At 38.0% G+C, this 20,906-nt stretch overlaps 1 protein-coding gene and 1 pseudogene across 1 annotated transcript; both read right to left on the reverse strand.

Annotated features, from left to right (window-relative positions):
• Nucleotides 1-363: 363 nt before the first annotated feature.
• Nucleotides 364-2,940, reverse strand: LOC122310885 (cytochrome P450 89A2-like). The gene has a single exon (XM_043125120.1). The coding sequence runs from the start codon at nucleotides 2,187-2,189 to the stop codon at nucleotides 615-617; it is 1,575 nt and encodes a 524-aa protein (XP_042981054.1). The 5' UTR covers nucleotides 2,190-2,940; the 3' UTR covers nucleotides 364-614.
• A 6,532-nt stretch (nucleotides 2,941-9,472) lies between these two features.
• Nucleotides 9,473-11,969, reverse strand: LOC122310900 (annotated as a pseudogene).
• Between the last annotated feature and the right edge of the window lie 8,937 nt (nucleotides 11,970-20,906).

Below are 20,906 nucleotides of genomic sequence, written 5' to 3' on the forward strand. Positions count from 1 at the left end.
TACAGACACAAATTTAGGCCATAGAAACCCTAAAAATTACTCTCCAGGTTCCCCATATATGGTTATTTTCAGTTCCAAAAATGACAAGATGGAAAGGAAGAGAAATTACCTGCTGGCTGTTGGAGTCGGAGATGAGAAAGAGGGAAGGAAGGGCTGAAAAAAATATAGAAGCTGGAAAGGTATATATATCAGCCTGATATGTTGTTGAATATAATAACATGAAAAAATCAACTAGGAAGCTTTTATAGTTTTGCCAAAGTTTTTTTTTTTTTTTTAATCTAAAGGAGACCGTTTACAGAGCTTGACCCAAATGCTGTAATTGCACCTCCCCACAATTTTTGAAAAAAATAGAGATCATAATCATAAGTCTCAACAGTTTGCAATCTTGATCTCACATAGATCAAAATTGCACCTCCGAATTTTACTTATCTCACTCACGTAGCAATGTTAATGGAGAAATAAACCAACAAATTGTTGCCTTTACATACAAACAGTGGACCATAGAGATACAGGGGCATCCATCCAGTAAATAGCAGAGAAAGGGCCAACATTGATATCTTAACTACAGATTCAAGTCTTCACGTTTTTAACATAAGAAAATTAAAGCTAACCATTCACAATCTGGGAAATAGATTGGCCTTCAGTGGATCCTTCATCACCATAGTGAACTCCTGCTTCTCTGACAAATCAACATCATCACCATTCACAGCCTTCCACTGAAAATTCCGTACTAAATTGGCAACAAAGTACTCCAAATGAAGCATTGCCAAACCAAGGCCAGGACAGATCCTCCTCCCAGCCCCAAACGGCATCATCTTAATCTCCCTGCTTCCCGTTATATCAAACACTTCCCCTCCTCCTCCATCACTACCTCTCAAGAATCTCTCTGGCTTGAACGCCATGGGATCTTCCCACACCTTCTGGTCCCAGCCCATTTCTGACACCATGAAATTCAAAGTGGCATTCTTGGGCACCGAGTAGCCTTCCAACACGACATCCTCCGTCACAGCATGTGGCAACACGAAGTGCGCTGGTGGGTGACGCCTTAAGCCCTCCAAAACCACTGCCTTCAAGTACGGCATCTTGTGCAAATCCTCTTCCTTCACCTCCTTTCCTGCATGCCCTCCGACGACCCCTTTTATCTCTGCCCAAAGCTTCTCTTGGACATGGGGGTATTTCACCAAATTCGCCATGATCCACTGTAACGCCGTGGACGTTGTATCCGTGCCCGCGTTGAGAAACTCCGAGCACAAGCTGACCATCTCCTCCGCGCTAAGCTTCCTCTTCCCCTCCGGCAACTCCAAATCCAACAAAGTATCCACGTACGACACCACAAACTCATTATCACCATTATCTTCCAGGGGGGCCTCCTCTTTTGCCTTGCTTAGCCTCTCTTGCTTCACTCTCTTCCTCGCTTCTATCAAAGGCCCTAGTATCGCATTCTGGTCTCTCCGAAGGTTGAACAACTCTTCCCAACGCTTGCGGAATAGTATCTTTCCAAGCCTCGGCCAGAAATTGAGCATGTTAAAGCGACCCAAGCTTAAAAGCAGGCGACGCTGGATGGCTTCGATTTCTTTTATCTGGGTCTCGAGGAGCTTGTCCCCGAAGCACATTAGAACCAGCAGGCAAAACATAGCGTATTGGAAGTGCTCAATCAGGCGGACGGGGTTAACCAAGCCTGATTCGGTCGTGGAGTGAGATTCAAGGCGGTTGAGAAGGATGTCCAATACCCACTTGCGCGCGCGAGAGTAGGACTTGACACGCGAAGGGTGGAGAATCTCGGAGGTGAGGTTTCGGCGGAAAAGTCGCCACGTTGGTCCGTAGAAGGAGGAGCTGATGTTGCACTGGTTGCTGGAGAGGATCTTGCCAGTGGGGAGGGCGGGGGGGCGATCAGCGAAGACGGCGCCGTTCTGGACCAGGGCTTGGTGGGCGATAGAGCGGTTGGCGATGAAGACAGCCAGACGGGAGCCGATATGCAGAGTAACGATGGGGCCATACTTGGTGTGGAGGTTGCGGAGTATGGGCTCGAGCTCGGAGAAGGACCTGCGAAGCAAACAGAAGTTGCCGATGATGGGTATGTTGAAGGGTCCGGGAGGGAGCTGCTTTTTTCCGGAGGATTTCTTGAAGACGAGAAGGTTAAGAAGGGCTGCGATACAGAGGGAGACGATGATGATGAACCAGGTCTCCATTATCGACCTCAACGATAAGATTATGCTCTGTTCAGTTCAGTATTCGACCAATTTTGTGTGGCAACGGTGTACATATACAGGAAAGAAGTACAACGCAAATGGAACTCAGAACAACTCACACCAGTTTTCTGGGCGAATAATACGTCCAAATTTCAATTCAGCTCAATGCAAAAAACGGATTTTAGCAGACCCTCACTCATAGAAATCTGATTTCTGTGAATCTTGTCACATCAACGATCCGTGTGAGTTTCGTATACGACGTCGCGATTAGCATGATTCTTTGTGAAAAAGAAGAAAAATCACGCCAACGGTGAGATTAACGTTATTGTCTTTACTCTTTATAAGGAGAGAGAATAGAATAGAGATCAATCTCCATTTGCAAGGGTTGATGAAACCCGAAGAAAGGAAACAGAGTGATGAGAGAGGTACTTGCTCAGGAATGAGGCATAGTGACGAACGAGGCCGTAGTGGTGGTCACTGGCCCTTGATCTTCGAATGAACGGCCAGGATTTGTCTAATTCCAGGGCTCTGCAATTGCTAGGAATTGCCGGGGACATTGATCCCTCAAATCTTTGCCATCATCTTCTAGAAGAACCACAGTCTGCGAGGTAACTGGGTCTTTGATCGAAACGGTTTGACTTATGTCCATTTTCCTCGTCTCTACTGCTGTCCACTCCTTTTATCCCTATTATTGGGTGTTTTCCTGCATAGCCGACTACTTGTGAAGAACTTCTTGTCGGTTTTGATAGTTCGAGGAGGGGGGTGATGTGTCCTTTTCCATGGAAATACACGGTTAAATGCACCCCAGATGTTTGATAAAAAATCTAAAACACATTTTGAATAAAATATTAACAATTTTAAGTGGGACTTAAAAGTGAGACAAATATATTTTTTTAAGTTTTGTTTTCCATGTACAACTCGCATATTATACGGAGATACTTTCAATATATTGGAGAACTCCACTGATGATGATTAAAGACACTATTATATGCAGAAGCAGGTAATAGATTATGGGTTACAATGAATCATAGACAAATGCAATCTCAAACAAGGAAATAATAAGGCCCCATAAAATTATACGATGACATGAGTGACTGTGATGTGCTTTAAAACCTGAATTGATGATAAATAAATAAAAAGACTGATAGGATGTAAGTCATCGGAGCAAGTAAAGCCACATGTTAAAGAAAACGAAGGCATGTGATGTTGAGATCGAACACGTTTTTTCTGCATCACTAACTAGTAACTACTAGTACACTCGGTTAGTAACATGGGTCTTCAACGGCGAATCAGGAAATATTTTATCACATAACTTAAATACGAGAGCATGTAGATTCTTCTTTTGTTTAGAAACATGGGTCTTCATTGGCGGAACATAAATTTTTTGTCGGTGGCATATTAACCATTAGAGATTTGTTGCCTTAATGGTTAACTTGATTATGGCATAGATGAAACTAACAATTCCAGTCAAAATAAACAAGTGGAAGACTTGGAAGTTTAAAAAAAAAAAAAAAAAAAAAAAATTGGGAAAATGACTTTGCGAATTTACCAGATGGTTTGTTTTCTTGAAAATGTATTGCTTGCATATGTACTGCACACCAAAGTAAAAGAACAAAAAAAGTAGTGAAAAGAGACCAAAAAATATTTTTTGTGAGATGTGAAAAAAAAAACTATAATATGAAATTTTATTAATGACAAAAAATAGTTACAAATATATAAGAAAGAATTATAAGGAAAATAAAAAATATTATAAATCTGAAAAATAAGTAAATAATAAAAGCAAGGATGCTACTACTACTCATGCTTTCTACCAACAGCGCATTTTGCACTTAGCTTTTTTATTTGCTTTTTTTCCAAACAGTTTTTAAGTTTCTTTAATTTTTTTTTTAAAATTTACAAACTCAATAAAATATACTTCATTAACTATTAAATAAAAAATATCAAAAAAATACAAGTAGATAGAAAGCCTTGGTAGAAAACCTCAATGGCTTTATCATTTTCCTAAAAAAACAATGGGCATAAGAAACTTGTTAACGAAATAAAGATATTTCAAAATAAAATTAGTGTGGTGATAGAAGTTTTCAGAAAATGATTTTTCGTTTATTTGGATCACTTAATAAATATAAATTTATAATCTGACGAACCATATCAAATCACATTAATTTGTAATATGAGAAGATCTATTCATAGGCCGGTCGTTTACTCCAACACCACACATCGTGACATGGCAAATCTAATTTGGTCGCCACGTCACAGATTTCCACCTGAATGTCTTCCCCTAATATCTTGATCTCACTTCCCCCTCAGGATCTAGGCTTGAGAATCGACCAAGTTAGAGTTAGTATGACCAACCTCCGACTCTAACTCTGAATCAACTTCGACTTTGTCAGAGGTTGAATTCGACCACCAACTCCAACTTGTCAAAGCGAAGTCGGATTTGAGCTTTTTTCTTTAACCCATTTGAAATTTCAATTTGGCAATTTTGGACTCTTACTAATTGGATTTGGGCTTCTAAATTTTATTTTTTATTTTTTTAAAAACTTACTTTTTCAAATTTCAATTTTATTAAATCATAACCAAAATTGCAAAAATAAATCATTCATACAAATTAATTATACATAACCAAAATTAACAAACTAAATAATTCACTAGAATCACTAAATGTAATACACACACGTATACCTACACATACAAACATACATACATAAATATGAAAATTCAGATTCACCAAAGCATCTACACATATTCATCATTCACCAAAGTATCTACAAAGATTCATCATTCACAACACAGATTCACATCTTTCATTTTCCATTTACACAAATTCACCAAAGCTTCACGCAGGACTTCACATTTTCCATCTCCACTTAGAAATCAAATCAGCAAAAAGAGAGAAATTAAAAAAAATTTAAAAAAAAAAAAAAAAAAAACTCACCCCATACCGTGATGGCACAACACGGATTTTCAAGACTGGAGAAATTTCACAAAGCTTCGTTGAATCGTTAGCACTTAGCCTTTCAAGACCCTAAAAAGATTTAAGAGAAAGTGAAGCTGAAAAGAGAAGAGAGAGAGAAGACGAAGGGTGTCACATGCCAGAAAGCTAAGCTATTGTTGTGGGTCAGTATTTGTATTGGGTTGTGAGTCTAATTATGTTTATTGAGTCCATTTATAATTCTGTTGAGTCAAGTGTGGGTATTAAAGTAGTGTGTTGAGATTTATGGTGGAAAGGGTCTTGGGTAGTTATTAAGCAGTTTCTAGCCACGTTATTTGTGGTCTGTTTAGTCCATTAATTGTTGTTCATATTGTTATTTTTTCTGTTGTATTTAAAGAACTTCCAGTAATGAAAATGGAACTCATTTGCAGTCAATTTGCTTAGTATTGGAGGCTAAGCCTCATCGAAGTGGTTGTATATTTCCAGTGCCTAAATTTTACACTTGAAATAGAAGAGAGAGATAGGCTTACCATGTCTCCGGAAGAGATAGAGGACGCACAGATAGAGGACGTGCGTCGTGTGGTGGGATTCTAAGAGAGAGGTTGTGCCAGGTTAAGCAAAAAGATGATGTTTCAACAAGCAGACACTTCATCACCAATGTCACTTTAATTATCTCATCGCAATCAATCAATGAAAATAAAGGCTGCATCAAATTTCAAATTCAAGATTTTTAAATTCTCCACTTTAATTTTAGAAAATGTTGAAGATAATATCATCATTGATTTGATTATTATCTTGATTTGATTACATAATTATAATTATCAAATCAACTTATTTGAATTCCATAATTATACTGTGAAACAAAATCTTGGCTCTGCCACACCACTAGTAGCAACATTTGTAACCATCTAATACCAAAAATCGCATGTATAACTTTGCCAGTAATTGATAGTATTCATTTGAGAAGGGTGGACCAAATTCTATTTGAGAAATTGCATGCAACACCTTCCTTCATCTCAGTCAGAAAATAAAATAACTGTTTGAAATACCCTAAACACAATATTATTCTTACATTAATGCTAGATAAAATTTTAGAGTGAAAAAATCTTGCACATGCCATTTCGAAAAAAAAAAAAAAGTAATACCCAACATTGAAAAGTGAGTTTTTCTTATGCCAGTCGCAGATTTGCTCACTATATTAAAAAAATAAAAAAATGCACGAAACTTGCACACCCAAATACCGTACAAATTATTTCTCTATTTTTTTTTTCTTTTTTTAAGATCTTGAAGGATCATGTTTTGGAAAATGAGATGGTGAAGAATGGTTAACCAGGACATACAAATTAAATGCCAGTTTCAAGAAAATACTGCCAAAATAAAGATGAAAAACAGATGGTGCAGAATGCAGATCAATGTCTCCCTACAGAAGTAGTACAAATTAAGAAGTTCTAGAATCTTAGACAAAGGAATGAAACACAAACAACCCAACAAATGGAGTTGCTATCAAAGGAAGGTTTAAACAAGATGGCATGACAGAAGCAACTTGGGCTTGCTTGCAAAGTAAGGGTAGATGGAGGTTAAAGCATAATCTTGACAGCCTAAAAATCCGAGCTACTAGATCGGATTTTTCAACGAAAGTATTTTAAAGATTCTTCCTTCTTAAATGCTTAACTGGGTGGCAGACCCTCTTTGATTTGGAAGAGTGTGTAGAAGGCATCAGAATTATTAAAAGAAGGGATGAGGGACGATAGAAGTATTAAAATATGGGGATACAAATGGCTTACATCCGACTTCCTTTTGTGTATAGGCTCCTGTTTCAAGGCTGCAAGAGGATGCAAGGGTGGAGGAACTAATTGTGCAAAAAAGTAAGGAATGGAACAAGACTTTGATAAATGAAATATTTGGGTAGGAGGAGGTGGAACAAATTTTGAGTTTACCTTTGAGTAAATTGAACTTTGGTGATAAAATGGTATGGGGACCTTCTAAGAAGGGAATATTCTTGGTGAGAAGTGCATACTACCTAGAGATGGAGAGAGAGAAAAGATTAAAAGGGGAAACATTGGAGGAATATGACGATGATTAGAGGTGGGTTAGGATCTGCGAGTCGAACATCCCAGAGAAAGTAAAACTGTTTTTATGGAAAGCTGGGAACAATTACCTTGCCACAAGGAGTAATTTGACGTCTAAGAAGATAGTGGACAGTGCCTTATGCCCAGTATGCAAATTTGAGGTGGAATCTACCATGCATGTGTTGTGGCAGTGTTCTGCTACCAATGATGTTTGACTTGAGTCTCTGGATAGAATTCAAAAATGGAGTATTACTGGAGACAACCTGCTGGTTTTAATAGAAAAAAATGATGCAAAAGCTGATTAAAAAGGAAATGGAGGAGGTGGCTATGATTATGGGGGGATTATGGCTGAGAAGAAATCAGTTTGTGTTCAAAAACAACTTCAGAAACCCTGGACAGGTGATTAGAGCAGCAAGGGATGAAATAAGGGATTTTCAGTTGGCTCATAACATGGCTCTCAAAAAGCAATCTAGCAACCCTGTAGAAAGGCAACGAAGGTGGAAGAAACCAAGTAAGGACTATGTAAAGGCTAATTGGGAAGCAGCTATTAACAAAAAACAAAGAAAAATGGGGACAGGAGTAGTTATAAGGAATGAGTGTGGAGAAGTCCTAATAGCTTGTTGTGATTAGAAGAAGTACGTGCAGCAACTAGCTACAGCAGAATGCATGACCCTCTAGAAAGCTATGGAACCGGATAGAGATCTTGGCTTCAATAGAGTGATCTTTGAAGGCGATACATATATATACCATTGTGAAGGCTGTAAATGAGGAAAGTGAAGACTACCCTGCTTATGGAAGTATAGTACAAGATGCAAAGCAGATGCTGCAACATTACAAAAACTGGAAGGTGCAATTTCTTAAGAGTAACTCAAATGAAGTGGCTTACATTTTAGCAAAGAAGGCTCTTAGCTTAGAGTCTAAGATAGTTTGGATGGAAGATATTCCAAGTTGTATTTCAGAAAGTATAAAAACGGATAACGAATGTATAGACAATATTGATTACAGATAAATACAGATCGATTTGATTCAGAAGAAAAAAAAAAAAAAAAAAAAAAAAAAAAAAAAACAAGGTGGCATGACAGGACAGTGCCGAATGGGGAAGAACATAGAAAAAGGAATTAAATGACTTACATATATACATGTTGAATGCATACGCACATGCCAATAAAAGATTACATTTCAACTGTGTAACAAATACCAAGAAAAGAATAAAATATGTATGCAATTGCAGTATAGTTTCCAGTGAAGCCCACAAAAAGTAATTGTTAGGACTTTTTTTTCTAAAAACAATAGACTTAAGCAAGAAAATACATGTAGATGACATTCGTTTACATACACTAACTAGGTTAATCGATATCACATTCACCCATGACCTTACCAATATAAATCTCACCAAAAATAGTTAAAAGTTAAAGCTATAATCTAAAACTGCTGCAGCACCGGCACCATGAATTCAAAGCCCACAAAAATTTGTAAGCCTGAGAGAGACTTGACCCTTTTTTTTAACTTTTATGTGCCCTTTTTGCGAGTAATATTCAACTAATTTTTTATATCAAGGAAATAACTGTAAAACTAAGATTAGTCAAGACTGCAGTGTTCGTTTCTGCTAAAAAAAAAAAACAGCCTCTATTCAGTGAACTTGAAAACTGTAATAACAATGGGTCTGCAACTTGCCGCAAATAATCAGCAAAAATGACTTCCAGTACATTGACTCTCCAATGAAAAGGATATGTACATGTAAAACCAATACATTTTGCAAAATTCATTGAACTTCAGAATTCAATGCCCGTGGAACATTGACACAAGCAACCATCTGTTTCATGAGATTAAAAGAAGAAAAGAATACTTCGTGCTCTATAGGGAAAGCACACAATCGAATGCATACAGACACAAATTTAGGCCATAGAAACCCTAAAAATTACTGTCCAGGTTCCATATATATGGTTATTTTCAGTTCCAAAAATGACAAGATGGAAAGGAAGAGAAATTAACTGCTGACTGTTGGAGTTGGAGACGAGAAAGAGGGAAGGAAGGGCCGAAAAAAATATAGAAGCTGGAAAGGTATTGAATCAGCCTGATCTGTTGTTGAATATAATAACATGAAAAAATCAACTAGGAAGCTTTTATAGTTTTGCCAAAGTTTTTTTTTTTTATCTAAAGGAGACCGTTTACAGAGCTTGACGCGAATGCTGTGATTGCACCTCCCCACAATTTTTGAAAAAAATAGAGATCATAATCATAAGTCTCACCAGTTTGCAATCTTGATCTCACAAAGATCAAAATTGCATCACAGAACTTGTATCTAATTTTACGTATCTCACTCACGTAGCAATGTTAATGGAGAAATAACCCAACAAATTGTTGCCTTTACATACAAACAGTGGACTATAGAGATACAGAGGCATCCATCCAGTAAATAGCAGAGAAAGGGCCAACATGGATATCTTAACTACAGATTCAAGTCTTCACGTTTTTAACATAAGAAAATTAAAGCTAACCATTCACAATCTGGGAAATAGATTGGCCTTCAATGGATCCTTCATCACCATAGTGAACTCCTGCTTCTCTGACAAATCAACATCATCACCATCCACAGCCTTCCATTGAAAATTCCATACGAAATTGGCAACAAAGTACTCCAAATGAAGCATTGCCAAACCAAGGCCAGGACAGATCCTCCTCCCAGCCCCAAACGGCATCATCTTAATCTCCCTGCTTCCCGTTATATCAAACACTTCCCCTCCTCCTCCATCACTACCTCTCAAGAATCTCTCTGGCTTGAACGCCATGGGATCTTCCCACACCTTCTGGTCCCAGCCCATTTCTGCCACCATGAAATTCAAAGTGGCATTCTTGGGCACCGAGTAGCCTTCCAACACGACATCCTCCGTCACAGCATGTGGCAACACGAAGTGCCCTGGTGGGTGACGCCTTAAGCCCTCCAAAACCACTGCCTTCAAGTACGGCATCTTGTGCAAATCCTCTTCCTTCACCTCCTTTTCTGCATGCCCTCCAACGACCCCTTTGATCTCTGCCCAAAGCTTCTCTTGGACATGGGGGTATTTCACCAAATTCGCCATGATCCACTGTAACGCCGTGGACGTTGTATCCGTGCCCGCATGGAGAAACTCCAAGCACAAGCTGACCATCTCCTCCGCGCTAAGCTTCCTCTTCCCCTCCGGCAACTCCAAATCCAACAAAGTATCCACGTACGACACCACAAACTCATTATCACCATTATCTTTCAGGGGGGCGTCCTCTTTTGCCTTGGTTAGCCTCTCTTGCTTCACTCTCTTCCTCGCTTCTATCAAAGGCCCTAGTATAGCATTCTGGTCTCTCCGAAGGTTGATCAACTCTTCCCAACGCTTGCGGAATAGTATCTTTCCAAGCCTCGGCCAGAAATTGAGCATGATAAAGCGACCCAAGCTCAAAAGCAGTCGACGCTGGATGGCTTCGATTTCTTTTATCTGGGTCTCGAGGAGCTTGTCCCCGAAGCACATTAGAACCAGCAGGCAAAACATTGCGTATTGGAAGTGCTCAATCAGGCGGACGGGGTTAACCAAGCCGGATTCGGTCGTGGAGTGAGATTCAAGGCGGTTGAGAAGGATGTCCAATACCCACTTGCGGGCGCGAGAGTAGGACTTGACACGCGAAGGGTGGAGAATCTCGGAGGTGAGGTTTCGGCGGAAAGTCGCCACGTTGGTCCGTAGAAGGAGGAGCTGATGGTGCACTGGTTGCTGGAGAGGATCTTGCTAGTGGGGAGGGCGGGGGGGCGATCAGCGAAGACGGCGCCGTTCTGGACGAGGGCTTGGTGGGCGATAGAGCGGTTGGCGACGTAGATAGCCGGACGGGAGCCGATATGCAGAGTAACGATGGGGCCATACCTGGTGTGGAGTTTGCGGAGTATGGGCTCGAGCTCGGAGGAGGACCTGGGAAGCATATATAAGTTGCCGAAGATGGGTATGTTGAGGGGCCCAGGAGGGAGCTGCTTGTTTCCGGAGGATTTCTTGAAGACGAGAAGGTTAAGGAGGGCTGCGATACAGAGGGAGACGATGATGATGAACCAGGTCTCCATTATCGACCTCAACGATAAGATTATGCTCAGTTCAGTTCAGCATTCGACCAATTTTGTGTGGCAACGGTGTACATATACAGGAAAGAAGTCCAACGCAAATGGAACTCAGAACAACTCCCTCCAGTTTTCTGGGCGAATAATACTTCCAAATTTCAATTAATTTCAATTCAGCTCAACGAAAAAAACGGATCTTAGCAGACCCTCAATCATAGACATCTGATTTCTGTGAATCTTGTCACATCAACGATCCGTGTGAGTTTCGTATGCGACGTCGCGATTAGCATGATTCTTTGTGAAAAAGAAGAAAAATCACGCCAACGGTGAGATTAACGTTATTGTCTTTACTCTTTAAGGAGAGAGAATAGAATAGAGATCAATCTCCATTTGCAAGGGTTGATGAAACCCGAAGAAAGGAAACAGAGTGATGAGAGAGGTACTTGCTCAGGAATGAGGCATAGTGACGAACGAGGCCGTAGTGGTGGTCACTGGCCCTTTTGATCTTCGAATGAACGGACAGGATTTGTCTAATTCCAGGGCTCTGCAATTGCTAGGAATTGCCGGGGACCTTGATCCCTCAAATCTTTGCCATCATCTTCTAGAAGAACCACAGTCTGCGAGGTAACTGGGTCTTTGATCGAAACGGTTTGACTTAATGTCCATTTTCCTCGTTTCTACAGCTGTCCACTCCTTTTATCCCTATTATTGGGTGTTTTCCTGCATAGCCGACTACTTGTGAAGAACTTCTGTTCGGTCTTGATAATTCGAGGAGGGGGTGATGTGTCTTTTCCCTGGAAATACACGATTAAATGCACTCCCGATGTTTGATAAAAAATCTAAAACACATTTTGAATAAAATATTAACAATTTTAAGTGGGAATTAAAAGTGAGACAAATAGTATTTTTTTAAGTTTTGTTTTCCTTGTACAACTCGCATATTATATGGAGATACTTTCAATATATTAGAGAAGGAAAAGTCTGAATGTAGGCACAACGCACACCCATTTGTGCACTACAGTTGATGTGGATTAATGAAACGAAGCGTTTTGATCTATTTCCATCTTCATTGTAAATGAAACGCCTCGTTTTAGTTTTGTACAGAGCGGGAATGAGTCTCTTCATTTTCACTTTGGTTTCAGAATTGAAATTATTCCCCCTTTCTATCGGCTTCACACTTTTCCGAAAAAAACCCCCTACACTCAGTATCGCCGAAGCTGACTGACGAAGACGATCGAAAAGTTTACAGGTAGTTTTTTTTTTCATTTCAATCGCATTTATCTTATGATATATATTCGATCTACTATATATGATATATATTGCAGTTTTTTGTCTTCATTTTGATTTCTGTTGGTCCTGAAATGTTATTGCAGGCGAGATTGATTGTTGGGGAAACCCTAAATCTAGTTTTCACTGATTAACAGCTCTCTCTCTCTCTCTCTCTCTCTCTCTCTCTCTCTCTCTCTCTCTCTCTCTCTCTCTCTCTCTCTCTCTCTCTCTCTCTCTCTCTCTCTCTCTCTCTCTCTCTCTCTCTCTCTCTCGCTTTATGTTATGTTAATCGATCTATCTTTTCTATCGGCTTTTCAATTCCACCTAGTTTTTAGTTCTTACGTTGTAGGAAAGAAAAGAAAGAATAGAAAGAAAAAAAAAAAAAAAAAGACTAAGAAACATCTAAAATTTTATGTGTGGTGGTATTATTAGTTTTTATGTTGTAGATGATTCCATACAACTGGTCATTTTACATGAAAGAAAAGAAAAGGCAGGCCATAACAAATCTTTTTAAAACAAAGAAGCATTCTCGTTCAGACTTGGTAACTTTGTTAGCCCAAGTTTTTTGGTCTGTTTTACCCCAATCTTATTATTTCTAGTGGAATTTCGTAGTTGTTAAAAAGCTTCAGTCCAACCATTTATCTTGACTATATTTAGATCCAGTTTGTGATTTCATATTGCCGAAACAAATATTCAGTATATATTTGTATGAAACCACGTTTTCAAATGAAATCTTGGTCATTGACTTGGTAATTGAGCTGTTAGACCAAGTTTTTTGGTCTGTTTTACCCCAATCTTGTTATTTCTAGTGGAATTTCATAGTTGTTAAAAAGCTTCAGTCCAACCATTTATCCTGACTATATTTAGATCCAGTTTGTGATTTCATATTGCCCAAACATTTATTCAGTATATATTTGTATGAAACCACGTTTTCAAATGAACTCGTGGTCATTGACTTGGTAATTGAGCTGTTAATCCAAGTTTTTTGGTTTGTTTTACCCCAATCTTTGTTATTTCTAGTGGAATTTCTTAGTTCTTAAAAAGCTTCAGTCCAACCATCTATCCTAACTATATTTAGATCCAGTTTGTGATTTCATATTGTCCAAACATTTATTCAGTATATATTTGTATGAAACCAGGTTTTCAAATCAACTCTTGGTCATTGACTTGGTAATTGAGCTGTTAGCCCAAGTTTTTTGGTCTGTTTTACCCCAATTTTGTTATTTCTAGTGGAATTTCTTAGTTCTTAAAAAGCTTCAGTCCTCTCCCCACCAATTTGCCATTTTGTTCAATGAACTATCTTTTGCTCAATTTTTAGAGGTTTGTTTCCTTCCTGTTGTTGCATACAATTACCATTAAATTTTCAAAGAATATGATGTCAGGTTCTTCACATGTCATTGTGACCAAGATGACATCATTGTAGCAATCCATGCCTCTAACCTAGGAACAAGTATGTGAATTGAATTGATGGACCACCCTTCCAAGCAGAGAATATCGGACAAATGGATTCTCCATGGTCCCCGACCATCTGATCTATCTATATATATATATATATATATATATATATATATATATTTTGTGAATAACCCGCTCCTCCTCTCCCCCCTCACTCAATATTTTGGTCTTGGGATGGGGCTTGTTTTGACTACAAGGCAGGATTATTATATATTATGGATGATGAGGTGTCTCATGTTCCTATTTGAACCCCTAACCAACATCTCACATCTCAATACACACAAGCGAGTCTACGGAAAATAGTGGAAAAAGAGGGGCCTTGATTTGTTTCAAAGTAGCTATTGTATTTGCTTCTTCACTATACAATAGAAGACTCCCTCTCCTCCCTCCCTCTCTCTCCGACTTTTTCTGGTCACTTTTGAAACTTGATTTCAACCTCTTGTGACCAAAAATACAAACTTGATTTCAACCTCTCCTACTCGCTTTCTGAGTTTGCCACATATTCCACACTACTCTTGACACAACAAACACATTATTGATTAAATCAGTTTGTACTCCTTGAGATCAGTCGATAGAAAGAAGGGGTCAGAGATACTTTAAACTCGTTGGCTTTGAGATTTATGAAAAATGTAAAGTTTATTGTAAATTTTATTATTAAAATCTCACAAACGTTGTTAATATCATACCATCAATCTAAAAATTTCATTTAACTTTCAATTCTTCCACATTATCCACACACACATATGAGTCTAATTATAAAGGATAGTAGTATTCTTAACATTAATTTTTTGACAGGTAAAAGTAGAAAATATTATTAACATTATAACATGTGACAAATTAAAAATGTCATCGAGAGAGAGTATTCAATAAGTAAAAGTGTTGGGAAATCAGTTTGATAGGTTGCAACATATAGTCTCTGAATTTCTTGAGAGAAAGAAAGAAAACCTCTATCACATATCTTACTACTTCAAAATGTAATCTGGAAAAAATTGAAAATGATGATCTCTAATATGCTAAAATAATCTATGATATGCTACTAAGAGAGAGAAAGAAAACCAACCGGAGCACTTGAGACTTCTTCTTCCTTGCTGTAACATGAAGATCCAACCACTAAGTAAAAGTCTCAGGTTTTCCAGTTTTGATAATTTTTGCAGAATTAAAGTGAGGATTTCGTTTTTCATGAGAATTGATTGTATTCCACTCAAGATGTATATATTCCACTTGTTAAGACATGGTGGTAATATTGTACTTGATTTGTCAGTAGTTTTTGTTGGATCTAATGCATTCTTTGACTTGGTGATAAACCAATTAGTTAAAAAATTACTTTACTACAACATAAATCAGTATATGAAATCATCCATCTTTTTGCTGGATCTATATATTCCATAGTTACTTGGGAACATGATGAGTAAAGAAAAGGTATCATCGCCGATTTTGTCATCTTCTATTGTTAATCATACATTGGAAAACAACCCTTTGTGCACCTGTGTATTCTTTGGGTGTTCAAACTACAATATGAAGGTACAAAAATTTTTATCATTCACTTTAACTTGCAACGGGTTTGACTAAAATTCTTTATATTTTATATTCACAAAATATGCTTCTTGTTTGTTTGTTTATACAGGGGTTACCACATTGCAACTTTTTTAAATGGGCAGATAGCGGTCAAGAAAGAGAACAAGAACTTGTGAAAATAGAAATTGAGCTATTAAGGAAAAAAGATGAGCTTTAGAAAACACAATAGGAGTTTCAGAAAACACGGGAAGAGCTTCGAAAATTAGAGGAAGAGGTTCGTAAAACTATGGAAGAAGTTCGACATTGGATGGAAGAGGTTCGTAAAAGAGATGGCAAAATTGTCAAGATGGAGTTAGAAGTTCGGCGTCAACACACACATCTGCGTATATGTTGGCCAATTTAAATATTACTTTATTTGTTGTATGTACGATCATATTGAATACCCGTAAAGCTAGAATTTTTTGTACTTTTCTGAACACTTGTGAATCACAAAAAAGTAGTAGTTATGGAAATGCCTACAATTTTGTATTAAATATATGTACAATATTTTGGAACTTGTGGGACAACACTTGAAAAAGTAGGCAATGTCTATATCTGAACTTTTTCTATGCAAAGTGGATGTAATTTTTTGCAAATTGTCTAGGGCTGGCCTGGCCAATGCATATAGTTCATACAAACGGACCTATCATGTCTGTTGTTAATCAAAATAACCAATTTATTCTTTACATTGTATTATATAAATCTTAGTTCAAACCTGAACTCCATATACAGACAGGGGACCTATTTTGCTATCACGAGTCTCATTAATTTTGCGATACCCCATTTTTGCCCCTTGTTAATCCTGCCAAGCACTCAATTTGGGCATTCAAGCATCAGGCAGTAATGGCCAACGTCAAAAAATGCCCAGCCTCAAAACGGTGCAAATTTTGGCAGGTTCCATTTATAACTGGAGTTTTCATGCCTGATGAGAAGAAAAATTATATCTTGTAAATTGACTTAATCGGAGAATCATGTAAAATATGCTCAACCGCCTGATCATGGGCAGATTAATGTGTCAAATCTGTTGAATCCAAGAAAACATAGTAGTCTAATGTAAAGAGCAGCATCATTCAAGTAAAAGAATACATAGTAGTTGTTAACTAATGAAAAACAGGGAGTAGAAAAATCATGATAAAAATCTCTACTCCCTGTTTGTGTATCCATTACAACTTCTAGTTCAAACCTGTGGTAATATGAGAACATACAACAGCTGATGCTCTCGTTTAATTACAACTTGGAAAACTACCCATCAAAAAATCATTACATGCGAACTTCCACCCATAAAAAAATAATTACAACAGCTCCACTAATGTTGCAATACACAACCCATCAAAAAATCTGCTCATGCGAACTTCCATCCATAAAAAAATACCTACAGCAGCTCCACTAATGTTGCAATACACAACCCATCAAAAAATCATTACATGCCTACTTCCACCCATAAAAAAATAATTACAACAGCTCCACTAATGTTGCAATACACAACCCATCAAAAAAATACATGTACACCATCAGCATAGATTTTTCCCAACTACTGCTCCACTAATGTTGCAATACATCATCACCCATGGTGGTCGGACGCTGCTTGACTCCCCTTCGTTCTTCTATACAGTACTCTTCCTCTTTTTGTACATAATTGCCATTAATCTATCCATTCTCCAACTGAAATCAAAGCACACCAAATCAAGTATATAAGCTAAATCAATAGCATAAATGAAAATACAACTCATTTAAGTTAATTTAAACCACAAAAAAATAACAAGCACCATGGCTTAGTGCCTAATCCCAAGCTAACACTCGACAATATTTAAAGAAAACTTCATTCTCCACCACATCAACAGGCCAAAGAACATTCCTAAGTATATTTATTGAGAATGAATGATTAATAATTCATTTTAAAACATATTAATATTTTGGCCATAGTCCTTAAAGTCATTTCTTGCCATTACTCCGTAAGCAAGGAAATTTAGAAAGAATAACCAAGTAATAAGCAATATGAAGGTACAAACCCCATAAAAGTGTCTCATTGTGACGGTTGTGTCTCACGCAAGCTATCCGGCTGGGTTCCATCCATCCCAAGCAAAATTTGTGAACATTACAATATCAGTTATATCATTAAAAATACAAACCATCAAAACACTCATTTGGACAAATTTACACAATATCACCAAGTTAAAGAAGACAATTTACACTTTCTTGAGTCTCATTCACTGCAAAGTCAAACTCGGTGGCACTAAAGTCCAACACTTCGATAGTGTTTTGTATCGGCTAACAATACATAAGCGGAATATTAGATCAATACGTAAAGCTATAGACTCGAATTTTCCAAAATGTATTAAAAGCTGAAAAAATTACTCATATCATTAAAAACCCGTAAAGCTACCTCAAGTGGGACATTTTGTTGTGTTCCAACATCTGTTTGGCCAAATAAATTTCTGCACGTTCCAACAATTTTGCCTTCTATTCCATGCGGCTACAAAGCAAAAAAAGATGGTATATATATATATATGAATAAATTTCTAGTTCTATATGTATTTTATAACAGTAAAATACAAAGTATAAAAGCATTAATATTCAGAACAGTGCACTTAGTTAACTTGTTTACGCTTTCCTTTTTTACTAGCCTTCTTCGTCGTGGGTTTCACTTTCTCAATCATTGATTTTTTTTTTCTAAGAGATGGCAGTCTACCTTTTCCTCTGACTACATTAAGACTCAATACTTTCTTAGAACTCGCAGCTGTTGTTGTGTCGGCATTAGTAGTTACAACCTTCGAGGGCGACTTGTTGGTGCGGTAGCTTAAGTCATCGCATCTAGTTTAGCTAGCATATCCTCCGTGTACTCATCACATGAAAATGCATTTGTGGCTACTTCGTAGCATTTCTTGATAATATGTGAATATCTGCTAACTTTAGGCCTTTGATCAACTAAGTCATAACTACTTCGTATAAGAGTGTATGTCTTTTTTATGTCTTTCCTCCATCGATCTAGTATGTACTTTTCATGAACCGAACAGACTTTGTTAACTCTCATAATGCCTAATACATGTCTACACAGTATCCCTCTCATCTCAAACAAGGCACATGAACACTTCACTTCACATTCGACCTCATTAAAGTACACTGTGTAGGTCACCTCCTTGATGAAATCATCAACATCCACTTCATCTTCTACATGGTACGTTACAATTACACCATCATTCTAGTGTAGAGTAGGAAGAGTTGCAAGCATCTCTATTACTTCTTTCTGAACTTCTCTAAATTTATTGCAAGTGTATATCCCTTGAAAAAGGAGAGGGAGAGACGACGGGAATTGTGACGTTGAATGATTGGAAGTCCGCCTTACTTTCACTCTCAATCTTCTTCCTCAATGCATTATCAAACTGATCGACAAACTCTTTTAAGTTTATCTTAGCATAAACATACCCGTCAAAAAAAGCATTCATACTCTCGCTTCGTTGGGTTGTACTCATTCTAGCCTAGAAAACTTGTTTCATGAACACCAGTGCCCAATATGTACGCTCAGCGTATAAACTCTTCAACCAAGCATTCTCCTGCAAGTTGTACTTCATAATCAACACTTCCCAAGAACCCTCAAACTCCTTTATTGTGTGAGAGTTATACATACAATTTAGCAACTGACTTTTCAAACCAATTTTGTATGCACCATATGAACCTAGCTTCTCTGGCAATTTTTTCAATATGTGCCATAAGCAAAATCTGTGTCGGCTGTTTGGAAAGATGAGACTACTGGCATTCTTCATGGCTCTATCTTGATCTGTGATAATAGCCTTGGGAGCTTCACCATCCATACAAGTCAACCAAGTCTGAAATAACCATGTAAACGTTTCTGTATCTTCACTAGAAATTAATCCTGCCCCCAATAGAATTAACTGGTCATGGTGGTTTACACCAACAAACGGTGCAAATGGCATCTCATATTTGTTTGTCAAATATGTCATGTCAAATGTGACATCTCCAAAATATTTGTAGGCTGCCCTACTTCGTGCATCCGCCCAGAATACATTCCCCAGCCGCCCTTTATCATCCATATCCATTAGTGAAAAGAACCTATCATTCTTATATTGCATCCGAGAAAAGTACTCACTGAGGGCTCCAGCGCCACCTTTTCCAAGTCGAAGGTGGCGTGCCTTGTCAATATAGTTACAGCTGTCTTTTTAAGTGAATGACAACTTCTCAAACCCACCCGCTTCTTGCACAAGAGAGGCAAAACTCTTGTTCATTCTGATTTCAACCTGATCATTTATATCTAACACTCTCTTAACAGACTCGTTAACTTCTCTATTGCAGCGAAAGAACCTCGACTTTTGTGGACTTATACCATGATTATGGGAATTGTTAACACTCGACACCTTCAACAATCCTTTTTTGAACATAATATTTATTCTTGCCTTACATTCTATCTTCGATGTCGGACGCGACCTCGCTACATTTGTCATACGGTTCCGTGCCTTCCCACCACGAGCACAACCCAATGTGACATATCTAATGCTCCCATCCTCAAACCTATGACTCCTTTGTGTCATAATCCCAAAACCACATTGTTGCCCATATCGTTTATAATAAGAAAGCAACTCATCTTCATATTTAAACACCATTCCCAACTTTGGGTCTTCAACGATATCGGCCCCATCAGTATGCATAGTATTTGTACTCTCAGACTGATCGGCCGGCATCGTTGGGTTCAACAGTATCCCCGGACTGATCGGCATCACCAAGCTCAACAGATTCATGAATGGAGGGCATAGACATACTTTTTCCAATAGACTCGAGTGATACATATTGGATTTCATCCACATGGCCTGAACTTGTCGACTGTAAACCAACCGGAGAGAAAATTGATGACTGAAATGGGGGCAGTGGATTTCCCTGCAATTACACCCAGCAAATGAATTAAATTGATACACACACAACCCATTGCTAAAATAACCGCAGTACTTAACAAATGAATTTATCACCTGACTAGTTCATGTAGATGGGTTTGCATCAGGACGCTCCACAAATGGTGGAAACCACGCATGTGGCATTGGTGGATGGAAACCATGCATATAGTTTGACAAGTCCAGATAAAATGGTATTAGTATTGCCTAACATATAAAATAAAAATGATTATGAAACAAAGATGTACTCGTGGCAACTATGGAACAACTATGGAACTGATAATGGTTTAAAAGCTGAATATTACAAAAGCGATAAATTCCTACCTGGGACATTGGATTTATTGCTGGATCTACAGTAGGAGGAGTAGAGGAAGATGCATGCTCCTTCCCTTTCTCCATCTATAGAAAATTTTTGCACATTAAAAATCAGCTTATATAAATTATATAAAATGCAATAAAGTCTTCCCTTTG

The sequence above is a fragment of the Carya illinoinensis genome, chromosome 5 (assembly GCF_018687715.1).
Source record: "Carya illinoinensis cultivar Pawnee chromosome 5, C.illinoinensisPawnee_v1, whole genome shotgun sequence".
Taxonomy (NCBI): Eukaryota; Viridiplantae; Streptophyta; class Magnoliopsida; order Fagales; family Juglandaceae; genus Carya; species Carya illinoinensis.